Source organism: Polypterus senegalus, chromosome 12 (genome assembly GCF_016835505.1).
Source record: "Polypterus senegalus isolate Bchr_013 chromosome 12, ASM1683550v1, whole genome shotgun sequence".
Classification (NCBI taxonomy): Eukaryota; Metazoa; Chordata; class Cladistia; order Polypteriformes; family Polypteridae; genus Polypterus; species Polypterus senegalus.
Window position 1 is genome coordinate 80,893,638 of NC_053165.1, and position 25,212 is coordinate 80,918,849.

The 25,212-nt window shown below is 36.2% G+C and overlaps 1 protein-coding gene across 9 annotated transcripts in view; it reads left to right on the forward strand.

Annotated features, from left to right (window-relative positions):
• The window catches only part of LOC120541180 (nuclear factor 1 X-type-like), a 255,393-nt gene that overhangs the window by 187,502 nt on the left and 42,679 nt on the right, over positions 1-25,212 (forward strand). For 7 of the 9 annotated variants that reach the window (XM_039772574.1, XM_039772575.1, XM_039772576.1 and 4 more), the window contains exons 3-8: positions 1,918-1,980; positions 4,799-4,873; positions 5,389-5,503; positions 10,374-10,412; positions 19,158-19,285; positions 23,689-23,763. In XM_039772574.1, the coding sequence (XP_039628508.1) occupies positions 1,918-1,980; positions 4,799-4,873; positions 5,389-5,503; positions 10,374-10,412; positions 19,158-19,285; positions 23,689-23,763 (495 nt within the window). The remainder of the gene's footprint in view (positions 1-1,917; positions 1,981-4,798; positions 4,874-5,388; positions 5,504-10,373; positions 10,413-19,157; positions 19,286-23,688; positions 23,764-25,212) is intronic. The other 2 variants (XM_039772580.1, XM_039772582.1) reach the window with 1 other exon arrangement.

The following is a 25,212-nucleotide window of genomic DNA, read 5'->3' on the forward strand; positions in this document are numbered from 1 at the left end:
GAACTCTAGACTTTTCATTTTGTGCGGTTTTGGCTGCCTTTCTAAATATAATCCACCAAGACACCCGACCACGGTAGTAGCAAGGTGTGAGGGGGTGTGAACAAAGTGTAGGAGCATCTAAGAAGACGCATGCAAATTTCTGTATGTAGTGTGTAAAACAGTTTGCTATGGTGCATACGGTCGTGCGTCGTAACCGAAAACTTGGTTTTTAAATACTGCTTACTTCATTGTGTTTTATCCTCAGTTCTAAAGGAATGTTTTAAGGACCCCTTGGGATACCCCTTGGCTTTGGCTGCTTTTCTATATATAATCCACCAAGATACCCGACCACGGTAGGAGGGGGGTGTGCACAAAGGGTAGGGACGTAATGAGCGGGAGCGTATGAGTCACACTTAGTGGGAATTCCACGGCTTGCAGAACGAATGGGGTTACCCTTACCTCTCTGTGCTGGGTAGACACACGGTCAATCTCATGCATAATTATTTATTGAATGCTAAACACTTCTGGAAAGACACGGATGTCTAAAATGGGTTGGTGTGAGAATACAACAGTAAGTGAATGAAAAGATGGAACTCTGGAGAGAGCAAAATACAACACAATAGTGAACCCGCGGTATAACAAACGCCGCATGGCTCGGACGTGCATGTGGACTCTTACCACAGACGAAAGTGACTAACTGGGTGGTCGGTGAGTTTTTGCGTCGGGGCGAATGGGCAGGCAGTGTGAATGACTAGAGAGCGAGGGTAGACGCCAGCCAGTGAAAAAGGACTGTTGGTGGGCAGGGAAACGTCTTAAGTGTTCCTGCAGGAGCATCTAAGAAGACGCATGTTTGTCGCGGATGCGAATTGCTGTATGTAGCGTGTAAAACAGTTTGCTATGGTGCACGCGATCGTGCGTCGTAACTGAAAACTAATTTTTTAAAGACTGCTTACTTCATTGTGCTTTAACCTCAGTTGTAAAGGATTGTTTTAAGGATCCCATGGGATACCCTTCGCAAACCGTTTCACATGCTGCATATGGCGATTCACCTCCGCGAGAAACATGCCTCTATGAACAGTCAACGTAGCTCAGAGGTGCATGACATGCACATGACATTAACCTGACCTGCACTGCATGTGGCCTCTACGACAGACGAATATAAATGACGCAGTTTTTTCTGTGTCCTCGCATCCGAGTTGGTGGGCATGGCCCTGCGAGTTGTCGTCATACCCAATGGTCTTGGAGTTGGTGGGCGTGGCTCCTTCCTGCGTGCGCCATAGATGTCTCACTTGTCGGCGGCTTAGTGAATCCACGCCCCTTCCGGCGTGCTTTTCATAGTTGTCTTGCCTTTCCATGGGTGTTTTGCCTTAGTGAATTATATATATAGATTTTTGCCTCAAGTGCTCATGACATTTTACCTGGTATTTCTGAATAATGCATTGGCATGAATCTTCAGATCTTACTACTGAAAACATTAAATGTTTTAATCTTTTTATATTTCTGTAATCAATGCCTTATCCTATGCATGCTCTTTCATTGTTAGCACTGCCCAAGAACAGCTAGTTCTGTCACACCTCCCCTTCAAAATTCAGGAGTGTAAACTGAAAGAATAATGCATTTGACCAGATAATTACTCTAAAAGGTGAAAAATGTTTCATTAGTTCATGGGTTATCTAAGTTGGAACAAATTCCTTTACAGGTCACTAAACCTACTTTTTGAGGTTTAACTGGTAGCCAAAACTGAAGATTCATAGCCAAAACCATAAGCAGTCCAATCATTCATTTATCTGTTTGCCAAAACCAAGCAGGAAGTGTAAATTGTATCATTTCTGGCACCACAACTGTTTTCTCTCATTTTTTCTTTAGCAGTCTATGTAGACTATGTGCAGTAGACTATGTGCATTCTTGTTCTCAAGAAAATATTCTGCTTTCTTTTAGAATCAGGACAATCAGAGAGCTCCAACCCACAAGGAGAGACTGACATCAAACCTCCACCTAACGGTCAGTGTCCTGAACAATACTTTTGCCTTCCTGGAATTTTCTTTAGTGAGTGGGTCTGAAATTTAAAATGCACTGTCCCCTGAACTGGAGTAATGAGATATCTACAGCAAGAGGAAGGCCAATTTGTGCAAGATGTGAAGAATAGAAGTCAGTGCACTCTTATATGAAATACTGTTAGTAAACAAAGGAGATTAAAATCAGAAGAAACCTATTTCACTTTCTCTCCTTGTTCCCATTCAGATCTAGTTTTATTGCTGTGTTTTTCAGATTTTAAATCTATTGGCATACCAGTTCTAATTCTGATTCAGATATTAACTCTCATTGGCATTTCTGAACTCATTGCATGTCAGGGGCTACCGTGTAGCCTTTTGATTTCAAATGTATAAAATCAGTAGACTCCAGCCTTTCTGTGAATTCCTGGGTAACCCTGAGGAGTACACTTCATCTTATGTTTCTCAGTGGATGTTGCATGGCTTCATGCTATTAAAGTGAATAAATCACTAAGATTTCAAGTTCATATCCCATTTCAGCCACAGACTCCTCATGTGCCACTATGTTGTGTCCTTGCTTCTCTCTGTATCCATCAGAGGTGGATATATGGCAGCAGTTAAAGGTTTAAGGAACAGTGCAGTCTCATTCCATCAACTGACTTCTTGAAATCTATGAGTCGTGCCACTGTTTCTCTGTATGTCCTTTAGAAGATGCAATGTGGACCAGCACTATAGTATAATTACAGTATAATTTCAGACCAGGAGGTGTACTTATCACTACTGGCTCTTAAGCTAAGTCACCATTTTACCTTCTTTTCTTCAGAGAAGGTGGTAGTGTGAAAGAATAGCTGAAAGTTTCTGGATACCCAGCTTGTATCCCAGTTCAAAGGTCTGGTTTGTCCTTAAGGAGTGCTGCCATGTAGACATGTATCTTATAGTCAAATCTATGTGGCCAGGTTGTTGAAATTGTTGCTTCTCACTTCAGACAATCTTTTCACATATAACTGAGAATTATCTCTTGCAGCTGCTTATAAACATTTAAACAGTATAAACATTTCAGGGACTAAATGGAGAATGAAGTTATCACCTGAACGTTTGTTTCTCTTTATACTGTGTTAAAGGAAGCCCATCCACAATATTCTAGAAAGGGTTATTTTTTGTCCTATTTAGATTATTACAAAGCCCTCTCTTGTGCTTCCTGTTCTTTACTGTATGAGCCAATAACACCTGAACAACAATCAATTATATTCTAGGCTACTCCCTCCCTAATATTTTATTCTAATTGGGGAGTTCTCTCTAGTGTCTTTGTCCTTTCGGATATTTCATGCCTTGCTTGACACCTCAGGTCGTTGGTGCAAGTAAAGGAGTAATTTAATAGGTTAATAAATAACATGGATTGAATGGAAAATTCAGCATAAAACTAACACAACAAAAGTAATTTTAATGAAAAATAGATGTTGTAACTTTTATATTTAAAAAAAATGTTAAAGGGAGTGTGTCTGAAATTGACTAGAAAGTATTGGTATTCAGAGCTCATTATCACATGTTCTCTTCCAAAAATCTTCTTACCGTCATACTGGTGTAAGTGATGCACTGTGTTTCATGTTGCAAAATTATCCAGTATCAAAATCTATTTATAGTATTCCAATGTCTGAGATAATTCTCTTTTTTGTTATTATCCAGTACCAGTCTTCCTGCCTGCCAGTTATTCTAATGTAGTCACATACAGTATGTGTCTCCTGCGTGTAACAGTTACATTATTAAATATAAAAATTACCCTTTCAATGTTTCATTTAATTACTTTAAAGAGAATGCATGAAAAAGTGTAATGTATTCAGTTTCTGTCTAGCTATAACACAACATATAACATAATGTAGCTCTCTACATTTAATTCAGGAGCATGTGAGTCACAGACTATCACAACATTGTCATCGGTGGATGGGGTGCCCATCCATCTCAGGGCACACACCACATGACCAATTTAGAATCATCAATCAACAGAACCTGCACATTTCAGATATGAAGTGACTGGGTCAAGTATTTGAGTGCTGGATCTGTAAGGCAGCAATACAAGCACTAGATCACTGTATCACCCAAAATCAGTGTTTTCTAGACTAAGTCCCTGAGTGCCATTTTGCCTACTAGTTTTCATTCTAAGCAGTTCATTAATAAAAGTCTGATCCTATATGTAAGTGGACTTACATGTTGTTAACGAATGTACAAAAAATGTTTTAACATTTTTTAACACTAATATTTTTTAGGAATGCACAGTAAATTACATCAATATTAGTTAATAATGGGGTAAAAACATTGCAGTTGATATCAGAATGTGATTTTCAAACTGTCTCTTTAAAGTAAGAACTTGACGATGAACACACAGATTTGAATGGATATAAATTAACAGCTCCTTTATAGAAAGCATTGTTGTTTGTATTGGTGTCTTTTGTTTCTGTATTTTCATTTGTAGCAAAATAGTTATTAACTATTGAAAAATAATCTGTTAAAAAGGTATTTCCTAAAAGGAAAAAATTAATAAATAACACGTTAGAAGTTTTTGTGCTATGGAATGAAAGAGCAATTATTGATTAATCATTTCTATCAACTAATCATTACAAAATAAAATCACATAAATGAAAGTAGAAATAAGGTCATTAGGCTTGACTAATTCTAAAAATGGGTGGACTTAAACCCAGAAACCCTGCTTATATACCATAACAAAAATGGAAACAACTGTCCTAAATAGAATCTGGGGACCAATAACAAGTATCGTGGTAGCATGGCATGGGTGATGGTTGACATTTAATTTTTGTCAATATTTTCTTCTGCAGGGCATTTGAGTTTCCAAGATTGCTTTGTGACATCGGGGGTATGGAATGTTGCAGAGCTCGTCAGAGTGTCTCAAAGTAAGTTCTTTTTTATAATGCTGCCCCTGTCTTTGAATATCATTATGCCTTCACCACGTTCTTGAGAAATTCCCCCTGCTGTTTACAGAGTGTAGAATATGCATATTGGTAAGTTTATGCCAGGTTTCCAAATCAATCGTTCTTTGATTGCTTATTCCAGTACAGGATTTGGGTGGTGTGAGAGTAGGCTTGCTGAAATAATCTTGTGAAAATGATAGATTATTTCATCTTTCGCTTCATCTGTATTATGGGAAAAAAGGTCTACAGACCGTTTCATAGACTTCCATTGGGAAAGTGCTTGTCCTAATACGACGGTAATGCAACATTAATTAGGTCTTCAAGGAAAAATGAAAACAGCAGTAGACCCATCTTAATCCTGCATGTCTTTTTCAAAGAGAAACTAGAAATAAGACAATGTATGAAACGAGCACAGGGTTCTGTGGCTAAGTGTAGTTTCAAGGAGGGTCAAGGCTGATTTTCAGGCATTCTAATATTTTCTCACTTGTTTCTTTCAGCCCCCGTTGCCACAGCAGCAGGACCCAATTTCTCCCTGGCTGACCTTGAGAGCCCTGGATACTACAACATAAACCAGCTGGGGCGACGCTCAATTACTTCTCCCCCATCCACCAGGTACTGGCAAAAAATAAAGAAAACAGTAGCTAGATAAAAAAGCACCTTGTCTCTTGTTGTGTAATTTGTCCATAATAGTCAAATTCTTCAGATTATTGTTATGATATTGTTATGGAGGCAATGGTAAAGCCCCTTCTCTCTCATCATAGTCTCTCTTTTTTGTTTTTTTAGCCTTGAATGTTAAAATTCACCATGTAAACATACCTCCGTCTATACTCCGCACTCTACCTAAGAAGCAGAACTTCTCTTCTTTCACCAGAACAACTGCAATGCTTCTATCTAAATTTACACCATCATCATCAGCATTCTGCACCCCTCTTAAACACTTCCACTACACCCACTTCTGACAACCTGTTCATTGGATTGAGTTTCTCCAAACAGCTCTGCTGCACAATCATGCACCCACCTCTTCAACAAGTCCTGCCCCTTCACCTCCCACCATTGCCTTGGTCTTTCCAAAGCTGACCTTGAGGCCTTTTGCTTCCAAATTACCTTTGCATTTTAGTATCTTCTCCTTCAGAAAAACATTGCAATACATTCCATACACAATACATCATTAAAATATCACAATATATTTCAGATGTTCTTATACAAATTTAAATGCAGAGAGTTTGCCTCCCATTTCCTAAAGACATTCTTGTTAAATTAGCTGATGAATCTAAATTTGCCTAGCATGAGTGATTGTGGGTTTGTGCATGAATATTGTATATTTCATGATGCATTACACTGTGTAGTACATGCACATTCAGTCATTGCATGTTTAAAGTTTACATTTTCTTTCTGTGTTCCTATGGGTATTTACAGCGAGTCTAGTTTCTTCCTACTTTCAAAAGACAAGCAAGTAAATTTATCTGGCAGTGAAACTGCTTGTATGCGAGTATGGATAAACTGGGTTGGTTTTGCTGTGTAGCCTATGCCTTCAAAATTGGCTGTGGAACCCCTGTAGTGGAAAAAGTAGGAAAATGTATCTATTACGAGATGAGCAATACATTTTCATATACATGCATCATATTACTTCATGATAATAAATTACTTACAGATATTTACTTTCATACACATATCACTGTGATAGATTTTGTTTACTTTTTACTGTCATTTTAATTTTAGTTGTTTTGCATAATTAAAAATTTTAAAAGCACAATGGGGAATAGGTGAGAGCCTTCATGTTACATTAACAAATATTCACGTACAGTATATATTTTTTATAATTTTACCTTACATATTTTTCCTCTATTTGAGCATTCACCATAAGAATCTCATTTGGCTTTTGTGTCTTTTTTTAATCTGATGCAACATCACATTCCGATGCCCGCAACAGATTACATTTATATGTTGTACAATTTAGGAACTTGAATGATCTTTAGTCTCTGCATATTTTAATCTGTGACCGTGTTCTGGGCCTGTTACTGGCTTGTGAATGCAGTGTTCTGGGCCTGTTACTGGCTTGTGAATGCAGTTTCCTATTTGTAGTCTATCACTGTACTTGTCCCTGCACTCAACATTGAATTCACAATCCCATGATAAACAGCAAGGACCACTGCCATGGTGCTCTGGCACAACATTTGCTGTTCCTAGTCCTGCAGACCTCACTCATTACACACCTGTCAGCAGGGGGCACTCCTGATGCCACACTGAGGTCGTGGTTGAGAATTTCTCTCTCCCTACTAACGGGGTCTCCCACGCATTGGCACCTCAGGGGTGTGATAACCCATTGCTGAACAGCAGATGAGCAGCTTAACAGCCTGGAAGGACAAAAAGCTTCCTCTTGTTCTTTCATTTTTCCAGCAAGTTGCACCTCTTTAGATACAGTGCTAACTTGTGCTGAATTCTTTTGTGTTTTAAAGTGCCTTGTTAAAGTGTTTCACTTATTTATAGGTTTATACAGTATAAGCTTCCTTCATCTGTATGATTGTTATTTTTTTTCTGATAAAGACTAACTCTGCAAATTAATAATTAGAGTACTACGTTTTATTACATCAACAAAAAGTGTAAAGTAAACCTATAACTGGTTGATACATTTGCCATTATCTGTTTAAGTTGGCTACTCACATGAGATCTCGCTATTGCAGGCATCTCAAACGACTAAGATGGGAAGCAAAGTGCTTTTTATGTAGGTACACATGCATTACTCAGTGTTCCTCTGGAAGTTTGTGATAAAACAGAAATGAGCGCCAAAATTCACTTCACACCAAGATTTCACAATGTATTTCAATTTCAAACCAAATTGTCAAGAAACTGAGATTTAGGATGAACGAGGAAACAGTCAAGGAAGGAAAATAAGAGTTGTAATGATTAGAAGTGTGATTTGTTAAAGATACAATGACTAGTTATTTGCCAAAATATGAATGGCAATGGCAGGAAAACTAATTTAAAAAATTGTACTCTTCTCTAAATTTAAAGTTCCCTTTGTTTCATTTAAACTCCTTGAATCTTAATAGGTTGAACATTAATGACCAGCAAAGAAGAAACAGGAATCACAAGTCACTTGCAAACAAAACACATTGACATATTGCTGACCTAAATAACTCAATCTGGCAATTTATACTCGGTTACCTTAGGCAGAAACTGTCTCAAAAGCAAACTAACAAAACTGAACAACCAAGCAATTGTAGTGAATTTGGCATTTTACCTGATACTCCAGATCATCTTATGCTTTCCCAAGGATATGAATTAGATTATCATCCAAATCAAACTATTCTCCCAGCATTCTTTTAGGGACCTGAGCCCAACTTTAGTATTTCCAGACTCTTGGCTAGTGCTATCCTAGGAATATGCACCAGACTATCTCCCAGTATTATCCAGGGAACTTACAATATTGAAGATAACATACAATATTTCCCAAGTAATCAACATCAAGCTTTTGCCTTTCATTCCTCTGAGGTTACATTCACACTGCTACATTTTCATTTAAAAAAGGGACTTTTTAACTAAAACATTCTTCATCCATACTAGCATTCACATCATTTAAGAAAGTATCTCTGGCCACATAAAAAGAACCAAGCAGAAAATCAAATGCTGTAATGAGCAGGATCCAGTCAGGAAAGGGTTGTGTATTAAGGTCAAGTAAATCGGAATGCGATTAGAGTCTGTGTTTTCAGAAAGCTGCATTTTCACTCACCCACATTACAATGCTGAGACTCCGTTTTCAGAAGCATACAGTTCTGGAGAGTGTTATCAAAAGTCTTTGTTTTCGGGGGTTAAAAACATTTTATTACTAATTCATTTTAAACAGTCACTCACTGTTTCTCTTAATTTTTTCACTAGTTTCCCACTGTTCCAAACCACTTAATCACCCAGTTCTCTTCTTGGAATCCACACTAAATGAACACCTAATGTATTTTTCCCTGGGAGTTTCCACTGTTACTCCACACCAAATTATAACTCATTATTTCTCTTAAAATATTAATAAAACTTTGCATAAGTATTCCCCAGACAATCCAAATTGACAAACATTGCCCAGTGCTTCTTTGTGTGTCTCAACAGTTTTGTAATCATTAGTGTAGTTTAGGTAATAGTGAGTTATTAAAATCTGAGGACCTTGCAAAAGCATCAAAAATAAACTCTCTGAAACAAGTATTCAACGTCAACTGAATGAATTAAAAGGGCCAAAGTAATTTATTTAAATATTTGATTTAATTCAATTCAGTTTTTTAAATATACAGTCCTATACGATAAGCTGGTTTAGAGTACAGCATAAGTTATTAATATGCAAAACATAACTGATAAATTAACATAAAAGTGAGTAAGGTTTCTCAGTTTGTATTGACAATGGAAACTTTCTTGTATCATTTCAATAGGATCTGTAAGCAGAGCATGTTTTAATAACAAAGATTTCCTTCTCTCTTTTGGCATTCATTCAGAATCATATTTTATTGGCCTAGAATATCAGTAGTGATAACTCATCAAGAAAGAGACAATTATATTCAGAGTATTATTTTTATATTGTCCATAATTTGTTAATTTTGTTTTGGCACCAGTGTTGATTAGTATTAGTATTCTTCACCAAGGTTAATGTATTCTGTTTTTGCTATTGCTCCTTAACACGATAGAAGGCCATTTATTTTGCTATGCTTATTAAAAAACAATAATTTCATCCTAGCTTAGTGTGCACTGTAGATGATACTATATGTAAAGCAGTGTTTCACCCGGTCACACAGGAGACAGTAATAATAGTTGAGTTTGCAGTACTTCCTCATGGCCACTAAGGGGCACACTGTGTACTGGGTAGTATAGTTAGAAATGGTGGCTAGAAAGAAAATGGCAATGACAATTATAGGGAAACCAAGGAAATAAGCAGATAATTTGCTCATATTTTTCAACATTTAACCAATCATGACAGGTTAAATGATGGCCCGTCAAACACGGACCAGTGGCAGGTATTCAGCCATTACACTTGTGCTTTACAGTCTTACACATTAACCATTTGTCCAAGCTTCCTCAAACATAAATATCACTTATACGTAATATATATTACCCGGAGAGGATTTATAGGTATAGTTCAGCTGTTACTTTATTTCTACCAAAGTATTTACAGTATACTTAATCATCAAGACATACTGCCACCAGCGTATCTACTATCTATGCATAGTAAGCATTATCCCAAGATATTTTATTGATAAAGTACAGAAATGTCAATATTTGTAGAACTAGAACACTCACCTAGAGCCAAAATAGGGTTCAGTACTGAAGATTGAAGTGTGCTTTTTAGTCCAGTAATTTGACCAGTGGGAGGTCACAGTGCCTTGAGTTCTTAAGCTTAGTTATTATTCTTTCATATTAATGGAGTTTATATAGTTCATGATTATAAAAAGCTTGGTCTTCTGTTTGAGTGCATGATAAGAGACCCCTGAGTCTTTTTGTTTCTTTACAGATCAGCCGAAGTGGAGCTCTATGCAAGCCTTCCCAGGAGGTAGATATTGCTTTATTTTTAAGTGTTTTTTTCTGTTTTGGTTGCTCATCTCAGCACAAGCCAAACCATCCTTAGAAATCCAGACTTTGAGCCATGGCAGTCAGCATTAGCAGAAGAGAAAAAAAAAAATAAAGTCCATAATGGGCCACATGGGTATATATAGGAGTGGCCAAAAAGTGGCTAGTGTCCACTGGCCACCAAGAAATGCTATACATTTTCCTCAATATGCTGTCTTTAAAGGGATATCAGACAGCCTTGTGAAAGGGGGTATGGTTAATTTTTGGGATATACCAGATCTACTCTTCTGGAATTTTTAAATAACCCACCTTCTTTTCAGCATGTGTTGGGATGTGTGCATCTGTCTAGCACTGCTGTCCTTTGTAATGCCTTTTGACTGATGCAAGTTGTTTCTGTATATCACTTTGTTTGTTTGTTTCTTTCTTTCTTTCTTTGTTTGTTTGTTTCTTTCTTTCTTTCTTTTACACAGTGCTTTTTTGTTGAAAATATCTATAGTCTGTGCATACTGTGTGCAGCCATTACTCCCACTACCCCCATCCCTGTCACAAATGGGATTTGACATATTGCTAGACCACAACAGGAAGTACTGGTGGATGTGTGCTTTTGAATTTAGACAAAATTCATTCTGCATGCTTGAGTTTCAACTTGACATATTAATCTAAAGTTTGAAACAACTTTTTTCTGAAAGCCCACATAAATAAAAGACATTTATTTTCATCTCAGGCATAGTCAGTGCTCAGCTTGCTTATTCTTTCAGTATTCACACAGATTTTCTTTGGGATTATGTTTTCTCTCTGCATCCCATAGATGTGTACTTTAGAGTAATTGGCAACTGTAAATTATTCTGATGTGTGTGTTAATGAGTGTGTCCTACAGTGTAATCATATTTCATGTGGGGTCTATTCCTACTTTGCCTATAAAGATGCAAGGATGAGGTCTGATTGGATGGATGGGCAAATATTGAACCTTAGTACAGATTCTGTCTATAGTCAAAACAATGCTTGCTATTGTTCTTTGAAAAATTATTTACTCCTTCTTGGTGTTTCTGCCTATTTTTGCTATTGAATGTCATGACACCTTCATTTAAATCCTAATGAGAAATAAGTAGAATCTGAGTGATCTAATATCACCAAATTGTGAGTCTTACTTTGCATATTGTATTGTCAAACTAATGCAGTATTCATTGTCCCAATATGAAAAGTGTAATAACAGCAGGCAAACACCTCCCGTAATTATCAGTCATCTTTTTTACAAATGCACTGGTGAAACTTTCTCCCATTGCCTATGTAGTGAGCAGCCTAAACTCTGAAACTTTGGAGATTTCTCTCACTGCAACTTTCAAGTTCTTGTGAGACTGATGTCTGATGTTTGAATACTGAATTTCTTACTCTTCCTTTCTTTTTCTTGTATGTTTCAATTATTGTTATGAGGTGTTACCCAACTGCACTTTCTGTGATGGGCAGATGGCTTGACATTATCCTGAACAATTCTATAAGAGTTAGTGTTATTAAACATCATGAGGCAGAAGTGAATCTCTAAGCCATGACATCTCCAGTTTATACTTTAAAGATGATATGACATTCCTATTGGGCAATGCATTATTTACCAAGCACTAGATATAACAACAGCTACGTAGCTTAAAATATTCAGTGTGTGCCTTACTAGTCCATTAAATGTTTTGGTCAGAGGTTTTGATGATCATTCTGGTGCTTTTTGTCAAACATGAAATGAGCATCAATTCACTTATTAATGAGCAATGGTTTCCAATTTGTTTCTTTGCATACTATTCTTCAAAAGTATAAGTGTTAAGTATTGATGGGTCGCAGGATGTTGTTCTTGTGTTCTTTGTGATTTTGGCAGGATGGTCACTCTTCAAGAAACTCTTTCTGTTGTGCCTAGTTTATTTGTTTTTAGGACAGACTCTGACTTTGGTTGGTTCATTTTTAATCATTTCCAATCTCATAGACACAGTTACTTTTATCATTAGACATGCATGTAATATTTGTACTCAGCCAAAGTCTGTGGAAAGTGGCCAGAACTTTTTCACATAAATGTATTTTTTAAAGTTGTTTCTACAAGTGGCAGTTTCTTTATGCTTTCCCTGGCTTACAATCAGCATGTTTCTATTTTATGGTAAACCACCAAATATAAAAAGCAGTAGTATGCCAGTACAATTCTAAAAATACACATTTCAGAAAACACTCCATTGGGAAAAAAAAGGATTTTTGTCAAATGCCCCCTTTGATTTAACTGTAATGCCACCTGGTGGTCAGTTCTCAGACATAAAATATTGTCTTTTATGTCACACATTTTTCTGTCTTGTCAAAATCCAGTGCTTGGCAATTAATTGAGAGGGCGTATGTCATAATTTTCTTTCCCTTGTGTTTTACATGTCAGCCGCTACAGAATAATCTGCCAAAGTAGTAATCCCATCAGCTGTTCACTTCCTTTATTTTGACTGGCTACCTATTGACAGACATGTCATGTGACATATGCAAAACAATCTGCATTTTGCTTTGGTTATAATTTTGATTGATGTTAAAAGATGCGATAGCTGCTAGATGAGGTTGTGGAATGTTTGTGTTTATTATTAGTAAAATATACTTAGGTACATGCCTAGATGAACAACTCATTCCAGGATGCTAGACTTCAATTTCAAATGTGATTTGCTTATGAACGTTTAAGTACTTTGTGAAGAACACTACACCCAGTGTTGGTGTTCAATGTTCCCCCTTTTTCTTATTCATCTTAGCCCTGGTCTTGCATTAAAATTGTATTTACAGCTTTATGCAAATACAGCTGCAGAATGAAAGAAAGCAATGTATTGTTACATCTGAAATCGCGCCTTTCTCTTTACTTGTGTTTATCAGTCTTCTCTAAAGCAGTTGTATTCTGTGGTAACAGTGCCTTTATATAACACCTTTCATAGTAAGCAAGGTGTATTAAACTGTTTTATGAGATGGTCAATGTTACAGTTCAAATGAATCGGACAAGAAAGCCAAAAGGACCAGTGAGTGAGAAACACGCTGTTCAAATTTCATAAACTAAGCCTACATTTCAAAGTCCACCCATCATATCCTAACTACAGGGTCACAGGGATCTGCCAGAACCAATCTCAGCCAACACAGGGCACAAGGCAGGAAACAAACCCTGGGCAGGGCACCATCCCACCACAGGGTACACACCCACCCACACTAGGGACAATTTAGAATCGCCAGTGCACCTAACCTGCATGTCTTTGGACTGTGGGAGGAAACTGAAGCACCTGGAGGAAACCCACACAGACATGGGGAAAACATGCAAACTCCACACAGGGAGGACCCGGGAAGCGAGCCCAGGTCTCCTTACTGTGAGGCAACAGCGCTACCACTGCGCCACCTTGCCGCCCCCATTTCAAAGTCTTTAGGAAAATATGACAAGTGTAGATGACAAATATTGCACAAAAAACTAATTTGGTACTATCTAGGACCAGGGTTTCTTAATGTTGCTGGTGTGGTGAGAGAGGATTATCATTTGTAGATTTAACAACTCTTTGCATCATTCCACATGGAAATATTTCTGATGTAGATACTGGCGCACAAGACAATATAATCAGATCATCAGTCATTTATGGATACTTAATAAATTTCAGCATTATTAAGGAAGCCACCTTGAAGCATGGAGATGTTTAGGAGGGATGGCAGTGGAGTTTTTAACCAGATTGTTTAATGCAATCCTGGAAAGTGAGAGGATGCCTGAGGAATGAAGCAGAGGTGTACTAGTACAGACTTTTAAGAATAAGGGAGCAGAACCATAGTAACTACAGAGGGATAAAATTGACAAGCCACAGCATGAAGTTATGGGAAAGAGTAGTGGAAGCTCGGTTAAGAAGGGAGGTGATGATTAGTGAGCAGCAGGATGGTTTCATGCTGGGAAAGACCACTTCAGATGCAGTGTTTGATGGAGGAGTTAGAGAAGGCAAGTAAGAGTTGCATTGTGTCTTTGCGGATTTAGAGAGCATATGACAGGGTGCTTAGAGAGGAGTTGTGGTATTGTATGAGGAAATCGGGAATGGCAGAGAAGTATGAAAGAGTGGTACATGATATGTACAAGGGAAGGGAGACAGTGGTGATGTCTGCAGTCAGAGTGACCAGTATGTTTAAGGTGGAGGTGGGATTACACCGGGGATTGGCTCTGAGCTCTTTCTTGTTTGCAATGGTGATGTACAAGATGACAGTGGAGATTAGACAGAAGTCTCCATGGACTGTGATGTTTGCAGATGACATTGTGATCTGTAGCGAGCAAGTTGAGAAGACCCTGGAGAGGTGGACATATTCTGTAGAGAGGAGAGGAATGAAGATTAGTAGGAACAAGACAGAATACATGCGTGTGAATGAGAGGTAAGGCAGAGGAATAGTGAGGATGCAGGGAGTAGAGCTGGTAAAGGTGGATGAGTTTAAATACTTGGGATCAACAATTCAGAATAACGGGGATTGTGGAAGAGAAGTGAAGAAAAGAGTTCAAGCAGGGTGGAGTGGATGGAAAAGAGTGTCAGGAGTGATTTGTGATAGATGGTTAACGGCAAGAGTCCAAGGGAAAGTCTACAAGAAGTAGTGAGACCAGCTATGTTATATGGGTTGGAGATGGTGGCACTGACAAAAAGACATAAGACAGAGCTGCAGGTGGCAGAGTTATAGATATTAAGATTTGTATTGGGTGTGACAAGGATGGACAGGATTAGGAACGAGTACATTTGATGGTCAACTCAGGTTGGACGGTTTGGAGACAAAGCCAAAGAAGTGACATTGTGTTGGTTTAAACATGTGCAGAGGAGAAATGCTGTGTATATTGGGAGAAGGCTGCTAGAGAAGGATCTTCCAGGCAAGAGGAAAAGTGGAAGGCCTAAAAGAAGGTTTATGGATGTGGTGAGAGAGGACATGCAGGTGATGAGTGTGACAGGAAGATATGGAAACAGATGATCCGCTGTGGTAGCACCTAATGGGAGTAGCCGAAAAAAGAAGATTAAGAAGAACAGTAGTAATCATGAAATGACAACACACTTAGTATAGCACCCTGTGTGAGAACATACATGATATGAAATTACTAGAAATATTCAAGAGCTATGTGTCTGAATTGTAATCCAGATAGCTTTCTTGCTTGTTTTGGATCCACATATTCAGTTCAGAATTAGCAAACTGACTCATTTAAACAAGAAATTCAATTGAACGTTGTTTAAGAGCTTCTCATTAAAGATTGCATTTTCTATTAAATTTTAAATGAATGCAAAAGCCTTTGGCCAACTAAAGTTGACACTAATTCAAAGTTCACCTGTTGATTTTGAAAACAGAAATAGATACCGTATTAAAGTGTTTTTATTATAGAAACAAGTACAATAAATGAATCAGTTCAGTTGAAAGTTTGATAGACCCTCCTGTTAAAATGTTACTATAATAAAATCCAACAGACACTTCAGCTTTTCAAGAGTTGAATTTGACCATCACCATTGTGAACCCACTGATGTTTAGAGAAAATACAATTAAGAAAGTTTTTTAGTTATTGAAACTATTAAACAAGTATTTCAAGACATGAAGATGCTTCTCATTAAAGAATATGTCTGGTTTCAAATCTTATAGACAATGCAGACCTGCTGTATTTTAAGCCCATCTATTGGTTTCAAAAACATAAAATTGAAATGAAAAACTTTAATAGGCAGAATTACAGTTGCTTCTTGTGAAAACAGTATCAAAAACCTAAAGAAGCACTCATACCAGCCCTTGAAGACCAGCACGTGTTACCTCTATTCTAGGTGCTCCAAAGGCTAACCATTCACTTCATATGAAACAAATTTGTATTTCATCTTCAGTATTAATCAGACTACTAACATAAAGGATCCATTACATCCCACACTTCTTAGCCCTGGCTCAGTTGATATATTGTATGGAATGCTGCAGCTCTACTTCCCAAGTCATCTTTGTACCTATAGGTGCCACCTGCATCCAGTATGGCAGGAGTTTCTCTGCAGGTTTTAAGATGTCCTATCTTACCCTTTTTCTTCTTCTGTTTTTTAGCAAAAGTTTAGCAACATAAGGAGAGTTTAAGAGATGTTTATGTATACCCCAATTACTTGCAAGCTCCCATTGTGCAATTCACAACTATTTACTGTCCTGTAGAAAATTTTGTTAAATATCCTGTGATCAATGATAAAAAGAAAAAAGAAAGGAACTAGTGTGGTGTAGTGTTTAAGGCTTTGAACTTAATATCCTGAGACTGTGGGTTCACATTGTGTGATCATGAGCAATTCACAATTAGAAAAACAAAAGAAATATAACCAATTAAAATACTGTAAAGCTCCTTGGATACATGTGTCAGTTGTTATCTGCAGAATGTTATGGAGATATTGACATCTTTCAGCTTTCTGTTAGGGCAATGGATAGCTGCCCATTGTCTCAATCCTTTACAGTGAGGGACGTTAACTGTGTCACAGTGCAGTAAAATACAAAGCACACAAATAAACTGTTGGGGTCTATTGTGGATTCCTCATTTACTATATCTGCTGTTAAAAGGAAAAAATGCATAACAGAGGAACCATATGGTCTGGAATATGGTTCCTTACAGTAAGACTATGGAGCCCCAGAAGCCATCTTCCAGTCTGGCCTATGTTTAAATACAGGATGAGGTAGAAGGGACGTGACTTCCGTAGTCTGAATGGGAAGTGACATCAAAGGTGAAAACTCAAAGAGGGAGAGGAAGTTACCGATTGCATCACACCATACACAATCTCCCCATCTAATGCCTTCTCAGGAACATGAGGCTGACACAGAGTAAGAAAAAATATGATTTTTCACATATTGAGGCAGTCTACACTTCAGATTGAGCTTTCTGTTGTGGTCTTTAACATGATATTAGACTACTGGGCATTTCATTTAAGATTACTAGTTGAATATTTGGAGTTCTAGGGCCTAACTAAAATCTAGTCTTTAAGGCAGAGGTTTAGAACATAATTTCTCTTAAGTGTTTTCTACACTTAAAGCTAATACAGTTAGAGATGAGTAATCTTTTAAATTACATATGAGGGGAATGCCACAAAATCAAGCTGTACTCAAAATAATGTTTCTGTCACGTGCAATTGTTTCCAATAAGAAACAAAGTTCATTTACAGAAGGTCATCAACTAACAATGAAACCAGACCAATCTAAGTTGGCATGTTCTGTTGTAGTTTAAAAACAATGGCAGTAGTGGGTGACCATTATGTTGTTTTGTGTAACATAAATTGTTTTAGCCATTATGCAGAGGTTGTTTTTATAGCATCTTTCTCATTTGATAGGAAGTGACTCTTCTGACCTTAAATCCCCCAATTTCCTTTAAAAACACTGTTCAAGGGAATACCTTCCTTTGAAATTAGCTTAGTTTTGAACACCTTCTGTTTCAAGCATCATCTTTGAACTTCTTGTCCTATTGACCTCCTCATAAATTTGCTTTTACTTTTAGTTGTATATTCTAGTGTGGTCATGAATCACTGCTGCCTTTCACCAAGACCCTTTTTGCTACTAGTGTCTGACTGGATTACTTTATAAAATCTTTATGATTTACACTTGCCCAGTCATTTGCCTTTATATAGTGCTCTAGGCTCATACATTGGTACCTTAGTATTATGTCTGGCAGAAGAAATATTTATGAATGAAGAAACGTTTGTTTGATTTGTCAGCTTTATAGCCAGAATCAGGATTGCCTAATACTGGTTAAGATAATGCACTTGTCAGCTAATTGTAGTGCAACTACTGTAAGTAAGAAGACAGGAAAAGAAACACTAGGTAATATACTCCAGAAAAAAGCTGCCAGAGCTTTTGTGTTCCACCTTTGAAAGTGTTTCTGTTGTTTGTCTGAATGTAATTTTCCTCTGGGTGCTGCTCCTAGTTCCCTGAAAGAAAATCTTTGGAATAGATGTTCTTTCTTCTTTCTAAGTACCAAATGATCTCTGTCAATGACATCCTCCCCTTCAGATTGCACTCTCTAAACTTCCCATTAAACCAACGATCAGCCTGCAAATGTTTCACATCTCAGTTTTTGTTGCTGTACCTTGGAAGGGCCTCTCGGCTTCTTCCACCTTCCCACTGTCCCATTGGAGGTTTAGAGTTCCATGAAAAAGTGTTGTTTAATTTGAGAACAATTTTCTAGAGGTTCCTCAAACTTTTGGTTACATTCTGGCAGCTCAGAATTAAGCAGTGAAGCAGTTTATGCATTGGTATGTGTAATTCCTTTTATGTAATATCAGTCTGAAATTACAGCTCACCAGCCAACTTGAGAAATGTTTGTGCAAGGAATAGTTGAAAAATCCTGTGAGTAAAACATTAGCCTTTAGATAGCAATCTAACACACCAGGATGAATTAATAATCTAGCCTTTAGTTATTTGTTGATACCAGAAGCACATGGAGGTTTTTGTAATTAAGTATTACCTTGTGTAAAAAATCATGGCCACATTAACCTTAAATCCAAAAGTGAAGGGTCACAATGGCCAAAGCTGGGCCATGGTCAGCCTAGAAATGTCACCAGAACAGAGAAATACAATTTTTTTTGGTAGCACACTATAGTAGTTTTATAAGTGGTGCCATCAATTATTTGCCATAAAGTCTATTTGTTTTCATGATTTTACCTTGGGGAATTATGGATAAAAATAAATGAACCATTCTGTAGTAAATATAGTAGCAGCCCCGGTTCTAAAAATTCACATTTTTCTCTTTTTCTTGTAGCTCCACCAAGCGCAAATCAATTGATGACAGTGAGATGGAGAGTCCTGTGGATGACGTGTTTTATACAAGTCGTTCACCAGCAGCCAGCAGTAGCCAATCTAGTGGCTGGCCAAACGAGGTGGACACAGGTATATGCTTATCTTCCTTAAAGAGTTCTTCATTTTTTTGAAAGCAGTTTGTACATGCCAAAGGCAATTGGCATGAAAGTCACATTTTGAAAAGGAGTGTGCAAGACCTTTGCAGTCTCTCCTAATTGTTTTTTTATTCTCTAAGCCTCCTCAATAAGAAAGGTTTGGAGGGTGTCTCAGCTTGCTGCTTTAGGAAATATGGACATTGGGGGAGATTCAAACAGTGCACTTGAAATTTCACCAAATCTCTTCTTTTTCATTTTTGTCACATTCAATATATGACAATAAAGGGTTTTAATGATTGGCCATGTATTAATATGTGAGTTCTAAACATTTCAAGATTTAAACAGTATTTAATCTTGTGGAAGATTAGCTTCCTCTATGCTTGTTCTTATGCAAGTTCAAAAGTAGATAGATCTGCCAAGACTGTGGCATGGTATGGTTCTAGGACTCGTCTAATAACATTTGGCTTGAAATGATTGAATATTTTTAATCTTTTTGCAAAGTGATTCAAAGTGGTCCTCCTTTAAAAAGATAATAGTCTAAGTTTTAATACTAAGGGCAATAAACCTATTCATATATTTATAGCAGTACTGCCTTTATAAATAAAGGATTCTGCCTCACCACTTTACGGGAGTTAGATACCGTAGGAGAGCAATTATATGCTTAGTTAGATAGATAAGTTAGGACAGAGATACTGCCTTAGGCAAGCAGAGGTTTTCATTTCCTAAACGATTGTACAAAAGTATTCAAATAGCATATGCATTCTGGTGACAGCCATCGCAGTTGCCTGTTCTTTTTAATATAACAGAGTAAGGTTGTTCTTACTTTTATTCTGCAACATTTTTGGTTTACAAGCAGGTGCCACCATAAATGTAAGGTTTTAATCTGCCAATCTTGTAGGTGTTATCCTATTAAATTTTCTGATTATAACAATACTAAATATATGACGTGTGTGGTTTTTCTGGCTATCCTTCAAGAGAGTTTTGTGTCATATTCATAATATGGGATATAAGCAGCTTACTGGCTTCAGTGTTAATTAATACAAGTGTCTTCTGTGTGGAGTAATGCTAAACTTCAGTTGTTTGTAGACTGGAACAGCAAAATATGACAAAAATACTAATAATAGTTATAAAATGACACCACTTTTTACTTCAAAATCTCAAAAGAATGAAACAAAAATTTCACTGGAACAATATTGGTAAAACCTAAGAGAGTTCTTGTTCTGTAGTTATTGTAACTGATTCCACACACAAGATAGCATGATAGAAACCGAACTTTTCAGTTCACTATTTATAATTGACTATCTGCTAGTGAGGGAATATGATATAGACAATGTTTTTAAAAATTATAATAAGTAAATTACACATAAACATTGGTATACTGTTACACTTCACCAGCACTTAAAACTGCATTTATGCCAATAAACCAATGAGTTTTGCCCTTTGTTATTTTACTGACTTCAGACATCTTTCAGTAAATATGGATGAATTCAAGTGTTATTTCTTGCTCTTGCTCTTGTCTTGGTTTCATCAGCTTTTATGATTTTTAATGATTGAATTCCCTTCTTATGTTTTGGAAACAAAAAAAAGATATTTTAAAATTCACTACCATCAGCTAATACCTTAAGAGTTGGACTTGAAATTGTAATTTTATTCATTGATACACACATTTACGCATTTAATAACATGTATCTAAAAATCAGAGGTGTAACATTCACGAGGAAAACAGAGGACAAACTCCTCACATTTTGGGAAGTATTGTTTTTGTCTTCCACACTTTCTGTCTTTGAAATTACAAAAAATAATTAAAACCACAAAATGAAAGTAAGCACAATCTGTTATAAAAATCATGGTCACATTAACTTTGAGTGTCTGAATGAAGAATAACACTGCATACTGGGGTGCAAAAATAAAAAAAAAGAATAATTAATTAAAGTAATATCCATCTTTATTGGGAAACCCATAAATAAATGTATATAAAATGCACACACACATACAGGTATATAATGCTATCCAGAGAATGCGCGTAATGTAAGGTTACATGATCATTTCCCCTGCTAACTCAGTGATCAATCTGAACAAGCCCCTTAACAACTATCATTGTTTAAATATATGTTTCTGAAGAATTGTTATTTAAATCTATTTTAATTCAACACTCATCATGAAAGACTTTCTTTAATAAAGCTTTGTTAATTGATATTCGTGTGTATACACACACTTTAACACTTGTATGTATAAAATATGCAATCAGGTGTTCTATTATAAAACACATGGATGCATCTTTAGCACTGTGGCCACAAAAGGACTAGAGAGCATGATGTTGCCGGCTCATTCTTTGGTTGTGAACAGCATTACAACATACAGTGTGTGTGTGTGAGCCTTTTCAATGTTGTTTGGCGTGTAAAGCAATAAATTCTTTAAAGATTAATTGATATGAGGGCACAGGCACATGTATTGAATGTACTCATGTGAATTTGTAGTAGTATTCACATATGCAGGAGATGTTGCCTCCTGAAGTTGCTAGAATGTTAAGTGTCATTTCTCTGGCTTATTCACCAAAGGTGACTCATTGTTTGACCATGTGCAAGTCGCTTAATCAATCCAATTTGTGTAAATATATGTCACTGTTAGAAATATTTCTTATTGGAATGATGCTTCATATGCAAGACAAAATACTTAAAAACAACATAAAGATTAATTGAGATGCATCCACACTCACGCACACACGTACTTTTATTGATCAGTGCATACACTATGGATACATGTGCATAGTTTTTTTTAAGTATTAATGCATACAGTAGTTAGGCTGAATCATAAAACATGATGCAGCATGCTCACCCCAAACATTGACAGTAATCCTGAGCAAATTTTTCACCATACCTGTGCTGTAGGCATAAAAAAATATGTGAAGCAATTATACTGGAATTGTAAAGTAATTTTATGCGATTTTGACTATTCAAGGTCTGAAATTTGTTTGAAATACCTTTGGATAGCATTTGAAAAGTATGTCATTTGAACATGGCAGCTCCACACAGAAGGCCCACATCCCTTAAATGAACCTGCAGCCCTTGGCAGCATGTCACATCTTAGACATACTTGATGTTTTCTTAATGTCATGTATTGAGAAGGTCAAGCTCAGAAAAAATGACAGTTTTATAAAGAAATACATCAGAAATGCGCTTTATACCTATTAAGAGGTAGGCTATGCAGGTTATTTTGCAAAATGTAATTTTTTTACTAAATTGCCAAGGGTCTGAAATACAATTCATAAAATTATATTTCTATTCATTTACTCTTCCTTTCTAGGACCATTGCATTAAGAATATTTTAGAATGTTCATTATGTTGAATTATCCTGTTTAACAGTAATAACCATTGACGTTTGTTTCTTAAAGTATTATTATTATTGTTATTATTATTATTCATGATGTCAGTAATTACTGTGACATTGGATTTCTGTTATCGATATATGGTATAGATTGTTACCACCTTTGAAATTAATTGGAACTTCTTGGATTTCTTATGTGATTTGCACCCTTCACCTAAATATGGTCGGGTTTTGCTAGGAAAATCCTGAGGTGTGCCTGTAGCCCGTCTGTATAGCATGATAGCAGGAGATACGGGGCAGCTAAGTGTTTTATGTAACTTAGCAGGCTAATTTACATTATCACATATTTTGTTTAAAGAAATTCTGTTAATGGCCCTGATTTCCGCTTACAAATTGTATGAAGGATTCCTAAACTGTATCTCTGCACATTTATAATATTTACTTTAATGTATCTCAGAGAATTAAGTCATATGGGTCTTGTCATCAAAACCTTTGTTGAACACGTCATCCAAACAGACTGTGTGGTCACTTGTGTTAGACAGGCTTCACCATAGTTACATTTACTGGTAGAGTTACATTTTTTGTTTTTTATTGTTCAGATTTTTTTTTTATTTGTAGCTGATGAATGAGGGCCACTTTAAAAATAATAAGTGAAAAAGATACTATTTTTGCAAATTATTTAAAAAGTCTTACAAGTATTGTCACTTAATAAAAACGTGGAGGAGACAGGTATATTCTGGGTGCAGTCTTTTCCTTACAAATATCCAACAATTACTCAGTTTCCCAAGATTTTTCTCTTTTGTCATTAACCAAGATAAGTGATTTTCATAGTTCATCTCATTAACCAATCAATTGCTTTGCGGGTTAGATAAATCATTTTAGAGCCACCTGTAGATGAAGCCAGTAACTCAACAAAAGGATGGCAGCATAAAATATGTTGAGTTACTGGCTTCCAAAACACTTTATGTATTTGCAATAAGTTAAAGATGTCATGTCCTGTACCCACTTTTATTGGATGGTAGTTTTTTGTGCTCCGTAATGTTAATACTTCCCTTCTCCCCTTTGGACTTGCAGTGCAACACCATTTGGCGAATGTGCAGGAGAGGAAGATTAAACATGAAAACGATGGCATGCAGTTTCCCTATCATGGTTAGAAAATTAAATATATCATAAATGATGTCTCAAGTTACATTTTGATTAAATGCACATATCACCATATGTGTTTGTCTTTTTGGTTGAATTTGCAAGTACCCACCTTTCCTTTGCTTTCAGTCTATACAGTTCACTTTTAATCATCATGCTCAATGTTGCACCTCTCGGTATTTTTGATTACCAGTGTAGTAGGCTATGATTGAGGTCCTCTTCAGCACCTAACCTTCTGTAATTAAACCTGAGGCCTTCCAGAAGAGCACTTGGTTAGCCTTTTTCAGTGGATTCAGCCAGTAACTCAGAAAGTTTTGAATGTCTGTGTTAGAGAACATTAAATCCTTCAAAGGCCTCTGGGCAACACTAGGAGGCTCTAGATAAGGAGGCCTTCAGAGCTCATGCGGGTGGCTTTAGTTGCATGTCTCACTGTTTGTCATTCATTCAAGTGACTGTGTGTGTGTGTGTGTGTGTGTGTGTGTGCATGTGTGGATATGCACAGAGTGTTCCAAAAGGAAGTTTGCCCAAAATGTAGAAGCATTGTGTAATTATTAGTTTTATATTTTCTGAAAACGTTTCAGCATTTTAAAATTTATTTTTATTTAAGATTTTCCATTATTGCTTTTTAAAGATGCTTAGTCATTAAAATTACAGTTCTCTTGTTTAGAGAATAACAATTGGGTTAATTTTTATATTTGAAAATGTGTGTTTTCTTTTTCAAAGAAAATAGCTCATATGTCTTTCTGAACTTTTGATTTTAAAGGTTTATTTGTTCTATTGGCTTCTTTTGTTGAGAACACAGTGTAACTGAGAAATTATATTTTTGATTATTTCATTTATTTGTTTATTAATTATTTAGTTTTTATTTAGTTCTTCTTAGTGAACCATTATTTCTATTATTTTATATACAATTTATTTCTTATTTTTTTGTTTATAGCAAATTTATTGAATTTGTTAATATTTTGTATGGATTGTATGTAAACTAGACAATTAGTTTTTGAAAACATTTAATTGTACATGTTCTTTTTGGTTAATAGCCTTAATAGTGTTTTTAGTTTAACCTTTATAGATCAATTTTCTAATCTTTTAAATGTTATCTAATATCTAATTCCATTAAAATGTTCATTTTTACTAGAAAATATCTGTTACTTAAAATATTTTTTTTTTATTTTAGCTTTAAATGTATAGTGATGTACATTTACTCCCTATAAAAACTGAGTAAAATTTTGAGTCTTTAATTTCATACAATAAAGATGTTAGCTTTCTGGTAATTTAAGTCAAAAATATCTTCCCACTCTAGCTAGCCATGTAATTCATAACAATTGCTGAACAGTTATTGTTTTTGTTTTGTTTTATTTTTGTCTATGTTTTTATAGACAATGCAAAGTTAGTTTATTTTACCTTGCTTATGAAGCATTCCATTTTTGTTATTACCTTAAAGTGATGTATATTTTC